We start from the raw sequence: 16,613 nt of genomic DNA on the forward strand, positions 1-16,613 counted from the left end.
CACACACCCCTCAGACCCACACCAGGAGTTGTGTGTGCTCAGAAGGAGCTGAGAAGTCAGTTTTACTCACAAGGATGGATGGATGGATTCTGAACCATGTGGAATGCTTGAGAATGGCCAAAAATGGGTTTTGTGGGGGTTCTGTGTATGGTTACTCAATTCTGATTTGGGGGACCAAGAGATAAGCTGTGAGGGGTGTCCTCACTGTATAGAGCAGTGCAGACATCGCTGCTGGGGCTGGGGACTTGGGCAGTGGAAAGGAATGTTAGGGGATATTTGACTGTCAGGGACCTGTCCCGTCAAACACCCATTCCCTGTACTCCAGAAGAAGAAAATTCCATCCACAGAAACAACTCCTTTCCTGCTCCTGTATTTGGCAGTGACTGGTGTACCCTGTGAAGTACAGAGCTGTATTTCCTTTCCTTCTCTTGGTCTTGGCTCCTGGGAGGAGAAAACCCCTTTTATTCATGCCCATGCCAGATGCTAACTACTGCTGCTTCTGAGGAAGGAGTGATCAGGATGAAGCAGGAATACAGCCCTTAGCCCACACGGAACTTGCTCTGTAAGGAAGTTTCCGAAATCTTTACCCTCCATTTTTTCCCTGACTCTGCTCGGGATGGCAGATAAGGTACAGTGTGGATAAAAGCTGTGTCTGCCACTCATGCCATGACTTCCTTCAGTCCCTCCTGCCCATTTCCTTCCTGGCCTGGCCCCCAAGAGAATCGCATTTCACTGCTTATTCCTCAGCAGGGTTTGATGGTCACGGAGGACCCAATGCAGGAGGTCCCATTTGTTATTTAACCTACTTTTCAGAGGCACAAGAACATCAAGTGACTCGCACAAGGTCGTCCATGAGTCAGTGACTTCTCTGGCTTGATGGCCAGAGCCTGCACTCCCTGCTCCCACCGCTAGATCCCTGTGCCCACAATCCATAGCACCACAACCATTCAATTAAGCTCCTGCAGCGCCTTAAAAGTCGTGTATTCCTGGGTTTGACAGCAGCCCTGGCATTCTTGTGGAGCCTTGCCTTAGGAAATGACAACAGATGAGGTCAGGTCATTGTTAGCGGTGCCCTTGGAAGCATCACTGCCTGGTGCTCGGGCAGGCTCTGTGGTGTGGGTGCTGTCACAGCTGGGACATGGCTCTTCCCAGGACCCGCAGCTCAGCTCTGGGGGAATCCAGCAGGACCCTAACCTCCCAGTTGGACAGGGAGCCCCAGGCTCTCTGCATGGGCAGATCTGTGTCCACGTGAGGGGGCTGGCAGGTACCAGAGGTAATGAACACATTGTGAAGAGAGAGCGAAGGAAGTGACTTATAAATAATATATTTGATGTATATATATATGTGATATAGTAACAGCAGCACTGGTTTGTTATGGTGTACTTTTTTTTAATGTGTAATCTCGTAAGGCACTTACCCCTGTTCCTGACAACTCGATAAATTATTATTACCAATTCTATATCTAATTGCCAGTTATTTCCCCCTAGACAATTTGAATCCGAAAAGTACCCACTAGAAAGGCGCTTGGTGGGCTGTTTCCCAGAGCCTCCCTGGCTGTTTCTGGAGGCAGCCCCTCTTCCGCTGGTGAGCCCCACTTCTGCCAGCCTCGTGACCCCGTGCACTGGCACGAACAATTGCATTTCTGTCGGGCTCATGACCCCACTTGTAACAGCGGTGACCCCCCTTGGGGTCAGGACCCCTCTCCTGCGCAGGGAACAGCTCCTGCCCAGCAGCTCTTGCTGAGTGTCTCTGCCTCCCTCACTCCCTGTGTGGACCCGGCTGTTGCACACTAAGTTTGCCGATGTGAAATTTAGGTTAATCCATTTCCAAAGTGGATTAAGCTAACCCACACAAAGGCACTTAGTATAAAATAAGAGTGTCCACATGGTGAGGCAGCACGGAATAGTGACTGTGCTTCAAACTCGCATCCTGGCCACTTTGTGTCCTGCAAGCTCACCAAATGGAGGGACAGGCACTCTGCTCCCAGGGGATGTGCTCTCTCAAATGGCTTTAAGCTGGTCTAGCTTGAAGCCAAAGGAAGTGCAAGGAGTAAACAAAGCCCAGCAATGGGAAGGGGTTAAAGCCCGCTCTGCTGAGGTTCTCAGCAAGGCTCCTGTTCACCTTAAATGGTCAGGATTTTATTTTAGCTTTAGGGAGGAGCAGCAGCCATGGAGCTGGAAGAGAGTGCAGAGAAGTCCCTGCAGCTGGGGGCTCGCAGCCCACTGGCCTCCCAGCCATCCGGCTCCTGTGGAAGGCCCCCAGGACTCCCGTGCTTGCGTTTCAGCCTCTGGCTCCATGAGCAGCCTGGAGAAGATGGAAATGTAGTAGTGAGTGATGCCCATTTTCACCTCTGGCCTCAGATCTTCCTAAGCCACCCTTTTCCCTTGCCTCTTCCCTGGCAGTGAGGTGGTTAATGCTGGAACAGATAACATCACAACTGGACATTCCCACTAACAAGCCATAAACCCAAACCTGGCAGTTCCCATCCTGGCTCTGGCACCATTTCTGGTACCAGCCTATTGCAGGCTCGACACTGAGCTGCTACACTTGGTTTATTTCATAAACCATTTCCTTTGTAACCATTAAATAGTGAAGCATGAGGTGGGCTGGGGAGGGGGATGCTGCAATGCTGGCGCCCATCACTGTGGTGGGGATCACCATCCCATCATGGTGATCCCAAACTAAGGTACAGCTCATTGACCCACTGACCTCGGAGCCCAGCCTGGCAGCGGGTCCCAGCCTGGGGGATGCCGAGACCCCCAGCGCTGCCCTGCCAGAGCTGGGGCGCAGCATCCCCATCCTCCCTGGGATCTGGCAGCCCAGATCTGCCCTGCCCAGAGCTGTGCTGGGCAAGCCGCTGGTTTCCCAACAGCCCTGCTCCAGCGTTCAGAGGCTGCGGCGGTGGCTGATGGTGCTGCCGGCAGCGCGGGGTCCCTCTGCTCCCGCGGAGCGAGGGAGAATCCTCGGGAACAAAAGGATTCGGCACCGCGGCACCCACCGCGCGGGGAAGGGGCTGCGGGACGCACCGCGCCCGGGGCTCGCGGCAGGGGCCCCGCACTTGCAGCCGCACACGGGCGGACCCAGGGACGGAGCTCCCGGGGCCGCACCGAGCCGGGCGGGCACAGGGTCCCCGGGCCGGGCCGTGACGGGCGGCAGCCCCCGGTGCTGTGCCGAGCGGAGGGTCCCCGGATCGGCTGCAGCCCCCCGGGCCGTGCTGAGCGGAGGATGCCCGGGCGGGTAGCGGCCCTCCCGGCCGATCCGAACCCATCCGTACCGTGCCCCGGCCGCGCATTCTCGCGCTCTCCAGCAGGCGCCCGGCCCTGGACATTGTCTCCTCCCGGGGAAGGGCCCTCCCGGCCCTCCACAATGTGCTCTTCCAGGCGCGGCTCCGCGCCCCCCGCCGCGCCCGGCCCGGTGCGCCCGCCCCCCGCGGCCCCGCTCCCCTTCCCCCGCCGCCCCCGCCCCCTCCGCCCGCGGCCGGGCCCCGCTCGCCCCCCTCCGCCTCCCCGGCCCCCCCCCGGGAGCCGGGAGTGACGCGCTCCGCAGCGCCGGCCCCTCTCCCCGGGCAGCAGCTGGCTGTCAGCCTCTCCGGAGCGCCGCCAGCCCGGGCCCCCTCCCTCCGTCCCTCCGTCCCTCCGCCCCGCGCTCCCCGCCGCGCCGCCGGGCTGGCGCAGGCCGGCAGGCCCCGGGCTCCGCTCCAGGTAGGCGCCCGCCCGCGGGGGGCTCCGGTACCGGCCCCGGGGCGGCGGGCGGGGGGAGATGCGCGGGGGCTCCACGCGGCCGCGGCGCTGCGGGGCTGGGGAGGAGGGGGGGCCACCGGCGGGCGGGGCGGGGCGGGGCGGGGGGGGGCGGTGGCCGCGGGGCCCGGCCCCAACTCCGGGGGGAGCGGCCGCCCCGCGGCCCCGGGAAGTTGCGGGTCGCCCGCCCGGCTGCCCGGCGGCGGGGGGGGGGAGGGCGGCGCGTCCTTCCCCGCGCCCGGCGCGGCTCCCCCGCGCCCGGAAGAGCACAAAAGCGCCGAAGAAAGTGGGAGGAGGCGGCGGCGGGAGCGTTCCGTCCCCGGCTATCCCCGGGCACCGGCCCCAGCCATCCCCGGGCACCGGCCCCGCGCCGCCATCACCACCAGCCCCGACCCCGGGAGGGGATTGTGCTGGAAATAGCCGCCTCCCTGGAGGTAAAGCCCTACTTACGTGTCAATCCTCGCCGCACGCTGAGCCCCGCACACGCGCGGGCAGGGCTCCATCGCGGGTGTATCTATTTACCTGCGGCCGGGGGTAGGACGGGGACGGGCACTCCCGCCCGGCGCCTCGCACCTCGCTGCCGCGGGGACACACGCGTGGGAACCGCGTCCCACCGGGGTCCCGTGGCCGTCGGGGAGGGTGGGGACAGGGGGACCCCCGGCCGCTCAGCCCAAAGGGCTGCTCCTCTTGGCCACCGCCTCCAAAACCAGGTCCGTCCCCCCACCCCCGACATTCGCTTCCCGGTGCTGGGGGAAGAGCAAAGTGCCCTTTCACACCGCGCGGTATCAGTCACCGTCCCCACCTCGCATGGAAAAGCAAACGCCTGTGAGCAAGTTCAGGTGCGGGGGAGGCAGGTGCGGGGCTCCGGGGTGGTGGTGCTGGTGGGAGTCGTGCTGCCCGGTCCCCCCTGCCCCGCGTTCAGCACCTCCCCGCTGAACAGCAGGAACGGGGCAGCGGCTCCGGGAAGGGGCTGCGGGGCCGCCCCCCGCCCTGGCAGCTCCCCGCGCCTCGGGGCTGTGGGAATGCTCGGGGGGTTCCCAGAAGAGCTCTTAGAGAAGGGGGAGGGGGCGAAGGGGATGAGCTTCCCTTCCTCTTCCATTTGCCGTATGCCGTTAAAATTAACCGGTTTGCCCATTTTCGGGAACTGGGAAATTACTCGGGTTTTGCCGGGTCCCGTGGAAATCGGCAGCAATCGCGGTAAATAAGGACGTAAGTGACCTGACAAAGAGCGCCGGGGATGTTCTCTTTGGTGTGGGAATTGTACACACGAGTAGGCAGCGCAGTCACAGCTCACCGCCGCCACAGCCCGCGTACACCCGTGTGCTGCGAGGCTGCGAGGCTCTTTGAGGCGATGTCCACCACAGTATTTGAGGCTGCAGTACCAATCTTTGACCCGGAGTGTTTTATCTTCCATTAGTAAGCCTTTCTCTGCGCGGAACTGGTTAAGTTAGGGTCAAATCTGGTTCAATACCTTCTTGGCATGCTCAGAGGGCTGGGTTTAAACAGTGGCTGAGACGGAGATGAGGCTGCCTTCCTGAGAGCTCGTCCCTGCGCGCCGCTGCCGGGGGTCACGGCGCGGGGAGCTCTGCCCCGGCCAGGTTTGGCAGCTCTGGGGGCTGCCTGTGCCGGGCAGGTCGTGCACGGCACCGGCGTGGCAGTGGAGCGGCTCTGGGGGCTGGCAGTCACGCGTTGCCTTTTGTTGATTCTAAAAACACGGCTGGTTCTGGTGGGAAGCTGAGCGTGGCTGCGTGCTGGGGAGGTTGCACGGCGCACAGCCTCGGTTCCTGCTCCGCGGAAGGAAATCCCATCGGGATAGTAGGCTGTGGCGTGAAAGGACATGCTTTAAAATAAAAGGACTTAAAGAGAGAAAATAAACCGTCCTGAGACTCGGAGCTAGGCATATTAAACGTGAGGCACAGCATGTAAATGACTGGAGAGAGATTGGAAGGCAGTCCCCGAGAAACTGAGCCTGGCTGTAAAATAAGCAGGTTACCGATAGTCTTGCATATATTTACGCGGTTATAAGAGTAGCTTCCCCCCCTGCCCTGCTCCAGCCCGTGCTGTGGGAGGTTGCTCTCCAGGAGGAAGAGCTTAGGTGAAGAAACATTGTCTAGCAATTACAGCCTTGCAGTCCGGGGGGCTTGATTAGGTTTCTGGATCTGCCGGCGACTCGTTGTGTTCTTGGATCAACCAGGGTGGCTGTCAGTACCCGGGGTTTTCAGCTTTATAACGCGAGGAGGAGTTTTCTAACTCGCAGCGAAGTTGGGAAGCTCAGCGGACACTTGCAGGCACTGTGCTTGAAGATCGTGAATGGAAAGTGGGACAGAAATGTGGAGTGTGAGCCCTGCACATGTGAGTGTCTGCTTCTGCTGGGTAGAAAATATTGGCTGTGAATGTCTGTAGAGCAGCTGTGAATGTTGGACTGTAGATAAGGAGAGAAGCAAGGATTTTGTTTTCCAAACCCTGAGTGGTGCCGGGAGCCCTGCTCCAATGTTTGGGTGTGCCCTGTGAGTGCAGCAGCAGGATCTGACTTCCCCTTGCAGAGAGGAGCTCTGCTGCCTGACCCTTGATCGCTCAGTCCCTTGAACATTGGAAACAAAGCGATGGGACTTTACTGCGGGGTGAGGAGATCTCTCCGGAGAGCTGGGAAAGGCAGGAAGGAGGAGGGCGGCAGCAGCAGCGCTGGGGTTCAGGGTTTGGCTCTGGGCTGGCTGCTTGGGGCGCCACTGGCACTTCCATCCGTGCCACGAGTGGTGTGGAACTGGGGAAAAGGCAGCAGGTCCTGAGACAGGCACTGGTAATGGATTGCATTCTGTTTTCTAATGAAAGTTTCATTTGAAGTTTGTTTACAGGAAAGAAGAAATTAGCAGAGGGAATTCTCCTGAGAACCCAGAGAGGAAAAAGAATGAGCTGCCTGACTTGCAAGCCAAAAGAGGGTGGAAGGGTAGATTACATTTACCGTATTGCTCCGAGTCGTGGCTGTGGCTGCTGTTGAGAAACGCTTCCTTGTTTGGCTGGATGGGGAGCCCACTGCAAGGCTCAGCCTTCAGCCAGGTTACTGGCATCCAGGGAGATTCCGAGCTCCCACCTAGCCAGCAGTTTTGATCTTGCTCTGGTGTCCTGTGCTTTGAGGCTGGATTTGTGCTGTGCAGTGCTGCTGTCCCTGTGCTCCCGGCTGTGGCTGGGCAGACGGTGCTGCTGGGGCCTCCTGTCCCTGGGATTGTCCCTGGTATGAGGAGGCAGTGCCAGCAGTTCATGGGCAGCCCTTGGAGGTCACAGCGTTCAGCCTTTGGTCTCTGAGGGGTGTGCTGAGGCAGGAGTTTGCTGGTGGCCTCTGGTGTCCCTACAAGCAGTGAGGAATGCAGCCAAGGGCTAGTGCAGGATGCCAGAGCGGGAGTGATGGGGACGGCCAGAGCCACTCTTGAGGCTGGGGCTTTTCTCTTTCTTTAGTAAAGAGGCACAAAGGTGTGAGGAGTTCCTGGGGCACTGTGGTGTGGGCAGAGCCGGGTGGCTGCCCAGACTCAGCAGGCAGTGGATGCTCTCTCCACAGTTCCCACTGCCAGGAGGGGTTCTCCTGCTGCCACCTGCACATTTGGCTTCGCATTCTGTTGGGGTGGGCTGTGCAGTGGGAGCTCTGAGGTGCCAGAAGTTCATCCTGTTGGCATTTTGTCCAAGGGTATTAGTGCTGGAAAGCAGAAAGCTCTGGCTGGAAAGCAGGGGGTGACTTTCTGCTGGTGGCTGAATCCTGGACTGGTGGACGTGTGACAGCCTTGTTTAACTTGAGTCATTTATAGCTTATCAGTTTCTGGTTTGATAGCCCGAGTATTTCTAATAATAGGTGAATGGTATTGCACCTCGAGAGAATTGTACACGTTTGTAATGCACTTTCCATCGCATGTGCATGCGAGGCATCCTTCGTGTCACTGCTTCTCCTCCATGCTTGAGTGCATGGAGAAGGTGATGCCTCCTGGGTTGTGGTTTGGGTGCTGAGGCTGAATGTCCTCTGCACCTGAGCCCGAACAACCTGAAAACATCGTGGGTCACTCCCCTGGCTCCTCCTCCTCACCGGACAGGTGAGAGACTGTGGGCAGCAAGGACCTTGGCATTTGCATTTGTCTCTTAAGCCTGACAGTAATCTTGAGTAAGCCTTGTGAAGAAGGCCAGATATTAGGGTGGCTGCTTCCCTGCAAATGCTTACAATAAAGGACTATTTATAGTTTGCAACGGGGAGACCTTTGCAGTTCTGTTCCTGTACGTACAAGATGGAGTTTCTGGAGAGGCAGGATTGCTTTGTGGCTGGTGTGGCAGTGGAGCTGTGCTGAGCCAGGAACAATGTGCCTGTCCTTATCTTCTGCTCTCCTGCTCAGCTCCACCTGGGCACAGGGGGGCTGCTCAGGGACACCTGGTGGGTCTGGTGTCAGGGTGTCCCTGTGGGGGGCATGCACGGGGCTGCAGAGCCCTGTCCGTCTGTCCATCAGTCCGTCCCTTGGTGCGTGCAGGGTTTCACAAGCCGTAAATTCCAGGAAACTCCCCGGGAGGCACATGGAGGGAGCGGGCTGGGGCCAGCACGAGCCCTGAGCCAGCAGATGTATCTGCAGGGACGAGGAGCTGGGAGGAAAAGCACAAACCTGTCTTTAAAGACATTTGTTTGTTCACAATAAAAACTATCAGCCAGCGGCAGCCAGACAGGGCCGTTTTTATGAGGAGCAGGCGTAGGTTGGAGGGGTGCTGCCAATTACTGCTTACACGGAAAGGGAGCGGGGATTGTATTTTATCTCAGGACCAGGGGGAGGGTAAAAAAAACAAGAGCAGAGAGGTTTACAAGCCTTTGAAATGTTTCAATCAAAGGAAAGCAGAGTTGAAAGCGGTTCTGGAAACATTTTCGGTGTTCCCCTGCACCCCAGGGCTGTCTGTGGCCCTGGCTTTGGGAGGGGAGCAGGGAGAGGAAGGCAGATAAAGGGATCACCAGCAGGACCGTGTCCATACGGGAACACGTATCTGCTTCCTCCCAAGCTTTGCATTGGGAGAGTTCAGCCTGGGGAGGTCCCACAGCCCCTCCTCTCATTCAGGATCTCAGTGCTGCCTTTATGATGATGGTTTTGAAATCCTGTGGCTGACCTTTCCGGCACTGGAAGAGATCCAAGGGCTGTGTCTCGAAGTACTGTAAAGGTTAGTGAGAAGGGAGAGAGGGAGAGAGAAAATGTCCTTTGAGCTGCAGAAGTGGGAGAGAGGAATGTCATCTATGCCATCGTCAGGGAGCAGGCGGCTGGCTGGGGTCCCTGGCCTGAGCTGGGGTGTCCTTGTCTCACTGTGTCTCACTGGGGACCTCACTCGCCCAGCCCCTTCCCAAGGTGTGTGCTGTCATTTTTGATCAGGGTACAGAGGCAGTATCCCTCTGGAGAGGTCTGGAGGAGCCTCCTCTGCAGCATCAGGCAGTGCAGACCTTTGGGGATCCATACCTGTGTACAGATATGCCCCAGAAGCTGCTCCTGCTGCTGCCAGTGCTCTGGTGATTCCTCATGTAGCAGATGATTTGATCTCAGAAAAGTCCAAGTTGTTTTATGGAGCCATTTCTTGCCTGTCCTCAGCTCCCCCACGCCGCTGCCTCGCCAGGAGCACACTGGGGTGGATGGAGATTAAAGGGTAAACTCCAGGGCTCAGCCATCCGCTCCTACAGGATGTGAGCTCTTTCTAATTGTCCTCAATTAGAGACAGTGCCATTGCTCAGGCAAGTCTTCAGGCAGGAAGCAGAGCCCTGGTCCCCGCTGGGGTAGCCACCTCGCCCTGCACAGGGAAGGGCTGCTTGCTGTGGCCTTGGGAAGCCCAAGGGGCCAGCAAGGCTTCTCGGGGCGGGGAACAGGAGCTGCCCACCCAATTGTTTTTAGGAAGGAGTGTGGTGAGGAGATGTTAAAGCCAGAGAAAGGAGGAAAGGAAATAGCTCCATGAGTTAACCCTTTGCTGCTTGCCTCCAGGATGAGACGTCGGTGAGCAGCGAGGACTTTGATATGAACGACTCCACATGGATCTCAGCTGACCAGCACCTGAACTCCAGCCTGAGCCCCAGCCAGGACGAGAGCATGCGCAGCCCGCAGAACCTGCACGGCCATGAGGACGGTGAGTCCCCCGGCAGGAGGGAAGAGCCCCACGCCTCTGCCACAGGATGTTTTTGTGACTGATTAAACATTAACCAGTCCTTTCTGATCAGGTGTCCCCACCTGTGGGATGGATTTCATATCAGCTCAGAGCTGGCTTCCAGTCCTGTCAATTTAGCCTCTGGGTTCCTGCTCAGCCAGGGCCATGTCCAGCTCATAGCTGATGTTCCTTCTTCCTGGAGCTGTCTCTCAGCTCCTCCAGAAAAAGGTCACTAAATCCCCTTCTAAGGGGAGGACTTTGTTCCCCACATCCTCTTCCCAGGTGATGAGGATCACTGTTAATTCTGAACACGGGGAGGATGCCAAGGCTTTGCAGCAGTCACAGGTTTCTGTGTTTGGAAAGGTGCACCTTTCACAGGTCTTGCATCCCCCAGGCAAGAAATTGTGACTAATCTGCAGCAGCCACAGCGATGCTGTGCAGGGTGAACGATGCTGTGCGGGGTGAACGTGGGTGTCTCCTCCCTCGGGGCCGGCGGCTGGAAGGGCTGAAAGCAGCGCACGTGGGCTGGGTGGGAGGAAGAGTTTTGTGAAGAGCGGTGGTGTGTTGCGTCTGTGAAACATGCGAGCTTGAAATACAAGAGCAAGTAAATGAGTGGTAGAAGTACGAGTTCAGGTCAGAGTTCATTGCCGTGATGCTTGGGAGGATTTGGTGGTTGGACTGTTACTGGCTTTTGCTCAGGAGCTTGAATCTCTCATTGTCCCAGCCTGGCTGCTGCAGAGGAATCTGAGGAGCAGCTGACACTGGGTTGGTCCTGCTTTAAGAAAGGGGACTGGAAAACCACCCCTAAAGGAAGAAAAGGCTTTTGTGCCGGCAGGTCTCTCTGGGGTGGCTTTTAGCTGGTGGAGTGGCCAGTGGCAGGGATGGTAGAGACAGAAGGAGCAACAAGGCCACTGTTCTTCAGTCCCAGGGCCAGCAGGGCCACTGCTCTCTTCAGTCCAGTGAGTTGTGGCACTTCAGTTTCCATTGCAAATCTGCAGTTTTGGGAAACTGCTGGTTTTCCCTAGCCAGCCCCAGCCCCAGAGCCAGGCAGCCCTGGTGAGGATGTGAAACCTGACTGCACAGCACTGCATCCCGGTGGTGGGACGGGCACTTCTGCTTGCCCAGGGCCCCAGGGGGCTGTGTCTTGGCAGGAGGAAGAGTGTTTTGGTGGTGACACAGTTGCTCCCATAGAAGCTTTTGGCTCTTCAGGACTAGGCTGCAGCCTCCACCCCAACAAGCCCAGCCTCTCATCCCTGTGGCCTGACTGGGTCTCTCTGTACCCCCTGAACTTTGCCATTCTCCCATTGGGACATTTCAGGCTTGTGACTTAGCCCTCACCACTGAATTCCCAAGTCTCATTTACAATCTAGAATGACACAGTTTTGATCCCTTTGCTGAACACTATTATTCAACAGGACAGTAATTTAATAAGGGACTCACGTATTTAGGCAAATCAAGATGTTCTCACTAAAGCTAAATCCTCTCTCTCTCTGCGCCCTCTTAGGAATTGCTTCCAATTTTTCATGCCCTGTGGTTTTCCTTCAGAAGCAGGTGTCCTCTTTGGGGCTCTTCTTGGCTCCTTTAATTTCTTTTGTAAGGTTCAGTGATGAGAAATAAAGCAGAAATAGTCCCATAGGAATGCAAGTGTCCCTGGTGTCAGCATCAGCTGAACTGGGTAGACTTTGGTAGATCAGAAGTGATGGTGTCAAAAAAATAAGCAAGCAAAGCCCAGGGTGACAAATGAGACCCATAAAAAAAAAACCAACCCAGGAATTGCCATTTTCACCAGGCTGTCACACTTCAGAAGCATTTTTTGGACTGAGGTTTTGTGCCTATGGGAATGTCCATGATCTGTATCAGAGCTCTAAATACAGACTGATGCTGCCTCATGTCAGTCCCTCTGCCAAACCAATGCTCCCACCCAGGAATGGTGCACACACAAGAGTGGGAATGGAAGAAGGACAATGGAGTAACCCAGGAGGGCAGTGGGTGGTTAAAGAAGAGGAGCAGAGGAGCAGAGGAGCATGTTGTGAGAGGAAAATCAGATTACTGCTGCAGGGAAGGGAACGTGCACAATCAAAGTCTCGACCACTCTTCAGTTTCCTCTTCTCTCGACCTATGAAAGGTCTTTTTTTTTGGAAACAAATGTGTTTTCCGGGTTCACACGAGCTTGCTAAGGCTGTGCAAAAAATGTGACCACGTAAGCTGTGGAGCCTCCCTGAAGCCCAGCTGGCCGAGCTGCCAGAGCAGAGTGCCTGCACTGGGACAGCCCAAGTACTCCCAAGCTGGAAGTTTGCCCATATCTCCTGTGCTCAGTTGTCCCCTGTGCCCTGCAGGAGTCCTGCAGAGCTCCAGCCAGTGCTAAAATGAGCCCCACACATCCCCTGCAGCCAGGCCGGGCTCAGCTCCGGGCATCCTGGAGCTGCAGAGGGATCTGGTTGCACACCACGTCCTTCAGTTGGGAGCTTGTTCAGGACTGGATACTCTCTGTCTTCAGGAAAACCTTCTGAGTGACTAAATTGGTCCTGCCTGCTGCTGTTTGACGGGTGTGATGCTTGGAGTGTGTCTTCAGTGAAAGGCTTGCTAAAGTATAAAGTTTTAATGAAGAGTTGCCTAGTAGGAGAGCAGTATCGTCTGACACACTTGTTAAAAAAAGTCTTGTTTAAAGGACCAAAGCACCAGCTCCACGTCTTTTCAAGGCCTGTGAGTGGCAAGTGCTCTTCTGTAGCATAAAGTAGAGCTGTTTGAAATCCAGAGAGGCGGGAGAGCAGGGAATTGTCATCCCATGCTTTGATAAACAGGTACCTGCTAAATCATCAGAGGCCTAAAAAGCAGCTGGGACAAAAGCCAACACCTTCTTTGTCCTGGGTGCCCAGAAGCCTTGGCCCAGTACAGCCATGCTGCAGCTGGTGTGAGCCCTGGAACTGCAGGGAGAGCAAAATACACCTGAAGACTTGGGAGGGTCTTGGACAGAGCAGGCACAGTCAGGAGAGCCGGGGTCCCTGCTGGGGCAGTGGCACATGGTGGGACTTAGGGCACACCAGCCAGCCCTGAGCACACCCTGAACACACACACTCGCTCCTTCCATTTTCCTTTGTTACTCATCCTGCGGGCCCCAGCACGGAAAACATGAAGCTCCCAGCAACATCCCTTCCCAGTCGGATGTTGCTCACAGCGTACGTGCCCGCAGGAAGCCACGGCTGCCCAAAGCAACAGCAAGATCAACACAAACTCTGCTGCTGGAGCGGGGCTATTGTGCCAGACATCCTGGAGGGACACATCTGCGGGGGCCAGCACACGCTGGGAGCACAGGGACCCTGAGTGCTGCGCCGTCCTGCTGTCTGAGCCCATCTCCGTTCCTGAAGGCATCCCATGCCCAGTCCCTGCTGAGTGCAGGTCCCAGGCCCTGGTGCTGTGTTGTTGTGGCAGTTTGAGCTGGGCTCTATCCATCTTCAGAGCCTCTCTGCTTCCACAGGCGAGCACTGCGCTACAAACCTCCCAGTTCGGTCTGGTGTGAGGGGTTGAGCGGGGTATCCCACCACAGGGGGGCTGGGTATTCCACCCCAAGCCTGCTGTGACTTTCTGCCAAGTGCAATGCCCTTGAAAGTAAAGCAGGAGTCAGACCCCAAACCTCAGTGTGTGACATGGCAAAGTGCATGAACTCAAATAGAAGAGCCTCTGTCTTGCCCAGTAACAGGATCCACCTTACCTTGTCCCTGTACATTCTGCTGTACATCCTGCTCCACTGCCCAGGGGCAGTGCTCAGCCCGCAGGCAGGCCTTGCTGCTCTCCAGCCTCTTTTGAAGAGCAGGGAAAACTCACTCCTGGGTGTGTGGTGTGCTTACTCTGTGTGGGGAACATGGGGTTGCTTCATGGCACCATGTTGGACTGATCCCCTTCTGCTGAGATCCCCACGTGCCGTCCCGCTGAGTCTGTTCTGCCCGGAGCAGCAGTGGCTAATCCAGACCTTGGAGAAAGGACTTTCTTAACCTGCTTAACTGTGAAGGCACACGCTTCTTGGGGGCATCCCTTGAGGCAGCTGGCTGGGGAGGCTTCTGGGTGTTGGGGACATTCTTCAGGAGTGCTACAAGGAGAGACCTCAAGGACATATGGGCAAGCATTATTTCCAGATCCTGTCCCAGGGGCTGGTAAGGCTTGTCACTCCCCAGGACACCTTGCCCTGGGTTGTCAGGGATGGCATTGAGCTGTGCCCAGCACAGCAGTCCCTCTGCTGGTATGGCACATGTCCCACAGCTCTGGGTCACACTGCTGGCACTTGATGAGATGCCCACGATGTGCTACACACCACCAGCTCCCCTGAACCACTGGTTTGACAGAGCTTTCTGGGGAGGAGCAGCCTCTTGCCAAGTGCTGACCAAAAGCCAGGCTCCATCCCCAAGTGATGTCCCACTCCACAGCTGCACTTCTGACAGCTGGCACTCGATCATAGGGCAGTGGCGCCCACCTCACTGTGCCCTCACAGGGTCACTGCTGCAGCATTGGGTGTCACACAGCTCCCAGCCAGCCTAGCCCTACTCCAGGTGAACACAAACACCCTTTGTAAGCCACAGAGGGAGCCCAGCAGACCACGGGCAGCTGTCTGATGTCTGGCTAGTGCAGGAGGTGGCCTGTGGACCCCAAGACACTTGCTTAGCCCAAGCTGCAAAATACTTACTCTTTCCAGGGCTTCTTGTGCTAGTGTTGAATTTTGGTCCCCTAAAGCCTTAGCCCTAAACAAGACTAGGACCAGTAGCCAGGCCTTACTACAGCTGGACACAGCCTTATCTCATTTTCATGAGGGATCTATTTCCTCTTTCTCCAGGGTGTCCCCATGCCGTGCTGGCTCCACAGCAGGAGTCAACAAACGCGTACCTGCCTCGCCTGAGCGGTCTGGGCTGGTGACTCCATTCCCGCCACCTCTTCCAGGGGCACATCTGCTCCTCCCGAGCAAAGGCCCTGGCCTGTGATAAACACCCTTCTTTCGGTGTCCTTTGAAAGTTGTCCTTGCCTGCTGCCAGGCTGGGGGTGCAGCAGGGACACTGTGAGGCTGTTGTGGCTTTCCCAGCCTGGTACACTGAGCTCGGCTCCAGCACTCTCATGGCTGGTGCAGGCACTGCCCAGTCAGTCCTGTTGGTGCATGGAGCAGGGTTTTGGGGGTCTCTTCCTTAATCTGGGGCAGAGAGGATCACCAGGCTATGGACAGCCAGCACCACCTGTGCCCCTCCCTTCCTCCCCAGATTGAGTACCCCTAACCAGAAGGGTGACTGGGACAGCGGGTGACCCCCGCAGTGCTAAAGGACAGTTCCTAAAGGATTGGGGGTGGACAGCAGGGTCTCTCTTGTGGTAGGTCTGTGTTGGAGGCACCAGCTTGGCATGAATCCAGCCCAAACCCACCAAACTCGTTTGTTTAGCATGGGGAGAGGCAGTGCCCAGGCAGCATGGGGCCACGGCATGTCCCCTCCCTGCAGCAGGATCCGGGTGGCTGCCAGCAGCAGTGGCACAAGGAGAGGCTTGGTCTGTGCCACCTCCTTCCTCAATGTGAGCAAGGGCCAGCTCCTTGCTCAAGCATTCCTTGAGCTGCAAGGTGGCTGGAGGAGCAGCAGTGGGAGGGAAGGAACAGTGTTTGGAAGGAGAAGGGAAAACCGAGGGACAGAGAGTGTTTGTGACAAGGCTGCTCTGTGCGGTGGGAGCTGACGAGCTTTGGTGCATGGGACAACGTCCAGCACGGGGCTGGCGCGGTGAGATCCCGGTGCCGGAGGGAGCTGCTCCCTCGGGCTGGGCAGTGGAGCCGGGGGGAGACGGCACTGGAGGGCACCTTTGATGGCAGGGGACAGGGAGGCGGCCGCACAGCGCTGCCTTGTCCGGCCAAGCTCTCCCTGCAGACGCGCATTGTGTCCGGCCCTGCCAGATGTCTGGCTTGTCAAGGGCTCTGGTCGAGGCAGGGACCCAGGGAGGGAGTGTGGAGGGTGGACACTTTGTCTGGGACATAACGAGGTTTGCGTTGGTGAAGGAAGACAGGAAATAGAGCATCTTAACTGGAACCTGGCCATCCCCAGTGCACTGCGGCCCGCGGCCGCGTTGCTTTTTTCTTTCTTACGCATCTTGGAGGCAAACGGTGGGCAGGACCTGGAGAAAAAGGGCTCCGTGCTCTGACTGTGTGAGCAGTGCGGGGCCAGGGCTCTCCTGCCACTCACCACCCAGTCATGAGTGCAGGATCCCTGCAGCGGTGGTCCCTTGCCCCTAATGAGTGTGGCTCTAACACCCGGCAGTGTCCCCCCCACAGGGCCCCCATTCCCACTCGCTCTCTCTAATTTGTATTAAGTATCCCTTCCTCGCAGGCTTTCCTCCTCCCCTTCTTCTCCCTTCTTGTCTCTTTTGTGAGTGAATAATTTATGGCACTTTTCATCTTCCTGGCTGTTGTTCCAGGCATGCGGCGGTGGGATGCTCTATGCCCTCCTGATGGCCACTCCCAGGCTGGGTGTGCAGCTCCATCCTTTTCCGGTGCCGTGGCAGGCTGGAAATGGGACAGATCCACCCACGAGCCACAGGAAGACTCAGGTGTGGCAGAGGCACTGCCATCACCCGTGGAGCCATAGCAGGCAGGGCAATGACTGGTGGATCCGTGACAGCCCACGGGGCACCAAGGGTCACTGGTGGGAGCTGGCATGGCTGTGACACCCACAACTACCCAGGCAGGTGGGCAGCAGCCGAGCGAGGGCTGCCCCAAGGCCAGCCAGGGGTCCC

General features: G+C 57.4%; 1 protein-coding gene across 4 annotated transcripts in view; it reads left to right on the plus strand.

The window, feature by feature from the left end:
* The window catches only part of NOL4L (nucleolar protein 4 like), a 63,937-nt gene that overhangs the window by 32,932 nt on the left and 14,392 nt on the right, over positions 1-16,613 (plus strand). The window contains exons 1-2 of one of the 4 annotated variants that reach the window (XM_038158693.1): positions 1,352-3,701; positions 9,710-9,851. In XM_038158693.1, the coding sequence (XP_038014621.1) occupies positions 9,743-9,851 (109 nt within the window). In that variant the 5' untranslated portion in view covers positions 1,352-3,701; positions 9,710-9,742. The other 3 variants (XM_038158691.1, XM_038158694.1, XM_038158690.1) reach the window with 3 other exon arrangements.

Source organism: Motacilla alba, chromosome 20, assembly GCF_015832195.1.
Source record: "Motacilla alba alba isolate MOTALB_02 chromosome 20, Motacilla_alba_V1.0_pri, whole genome shotgun sequence".
Taxonomy (NCBI): Eukaryota; Metazoa; Chordata; class Aves; order Passeriformes; family Motacillidae; genus Motacilla; species Motacilla alba.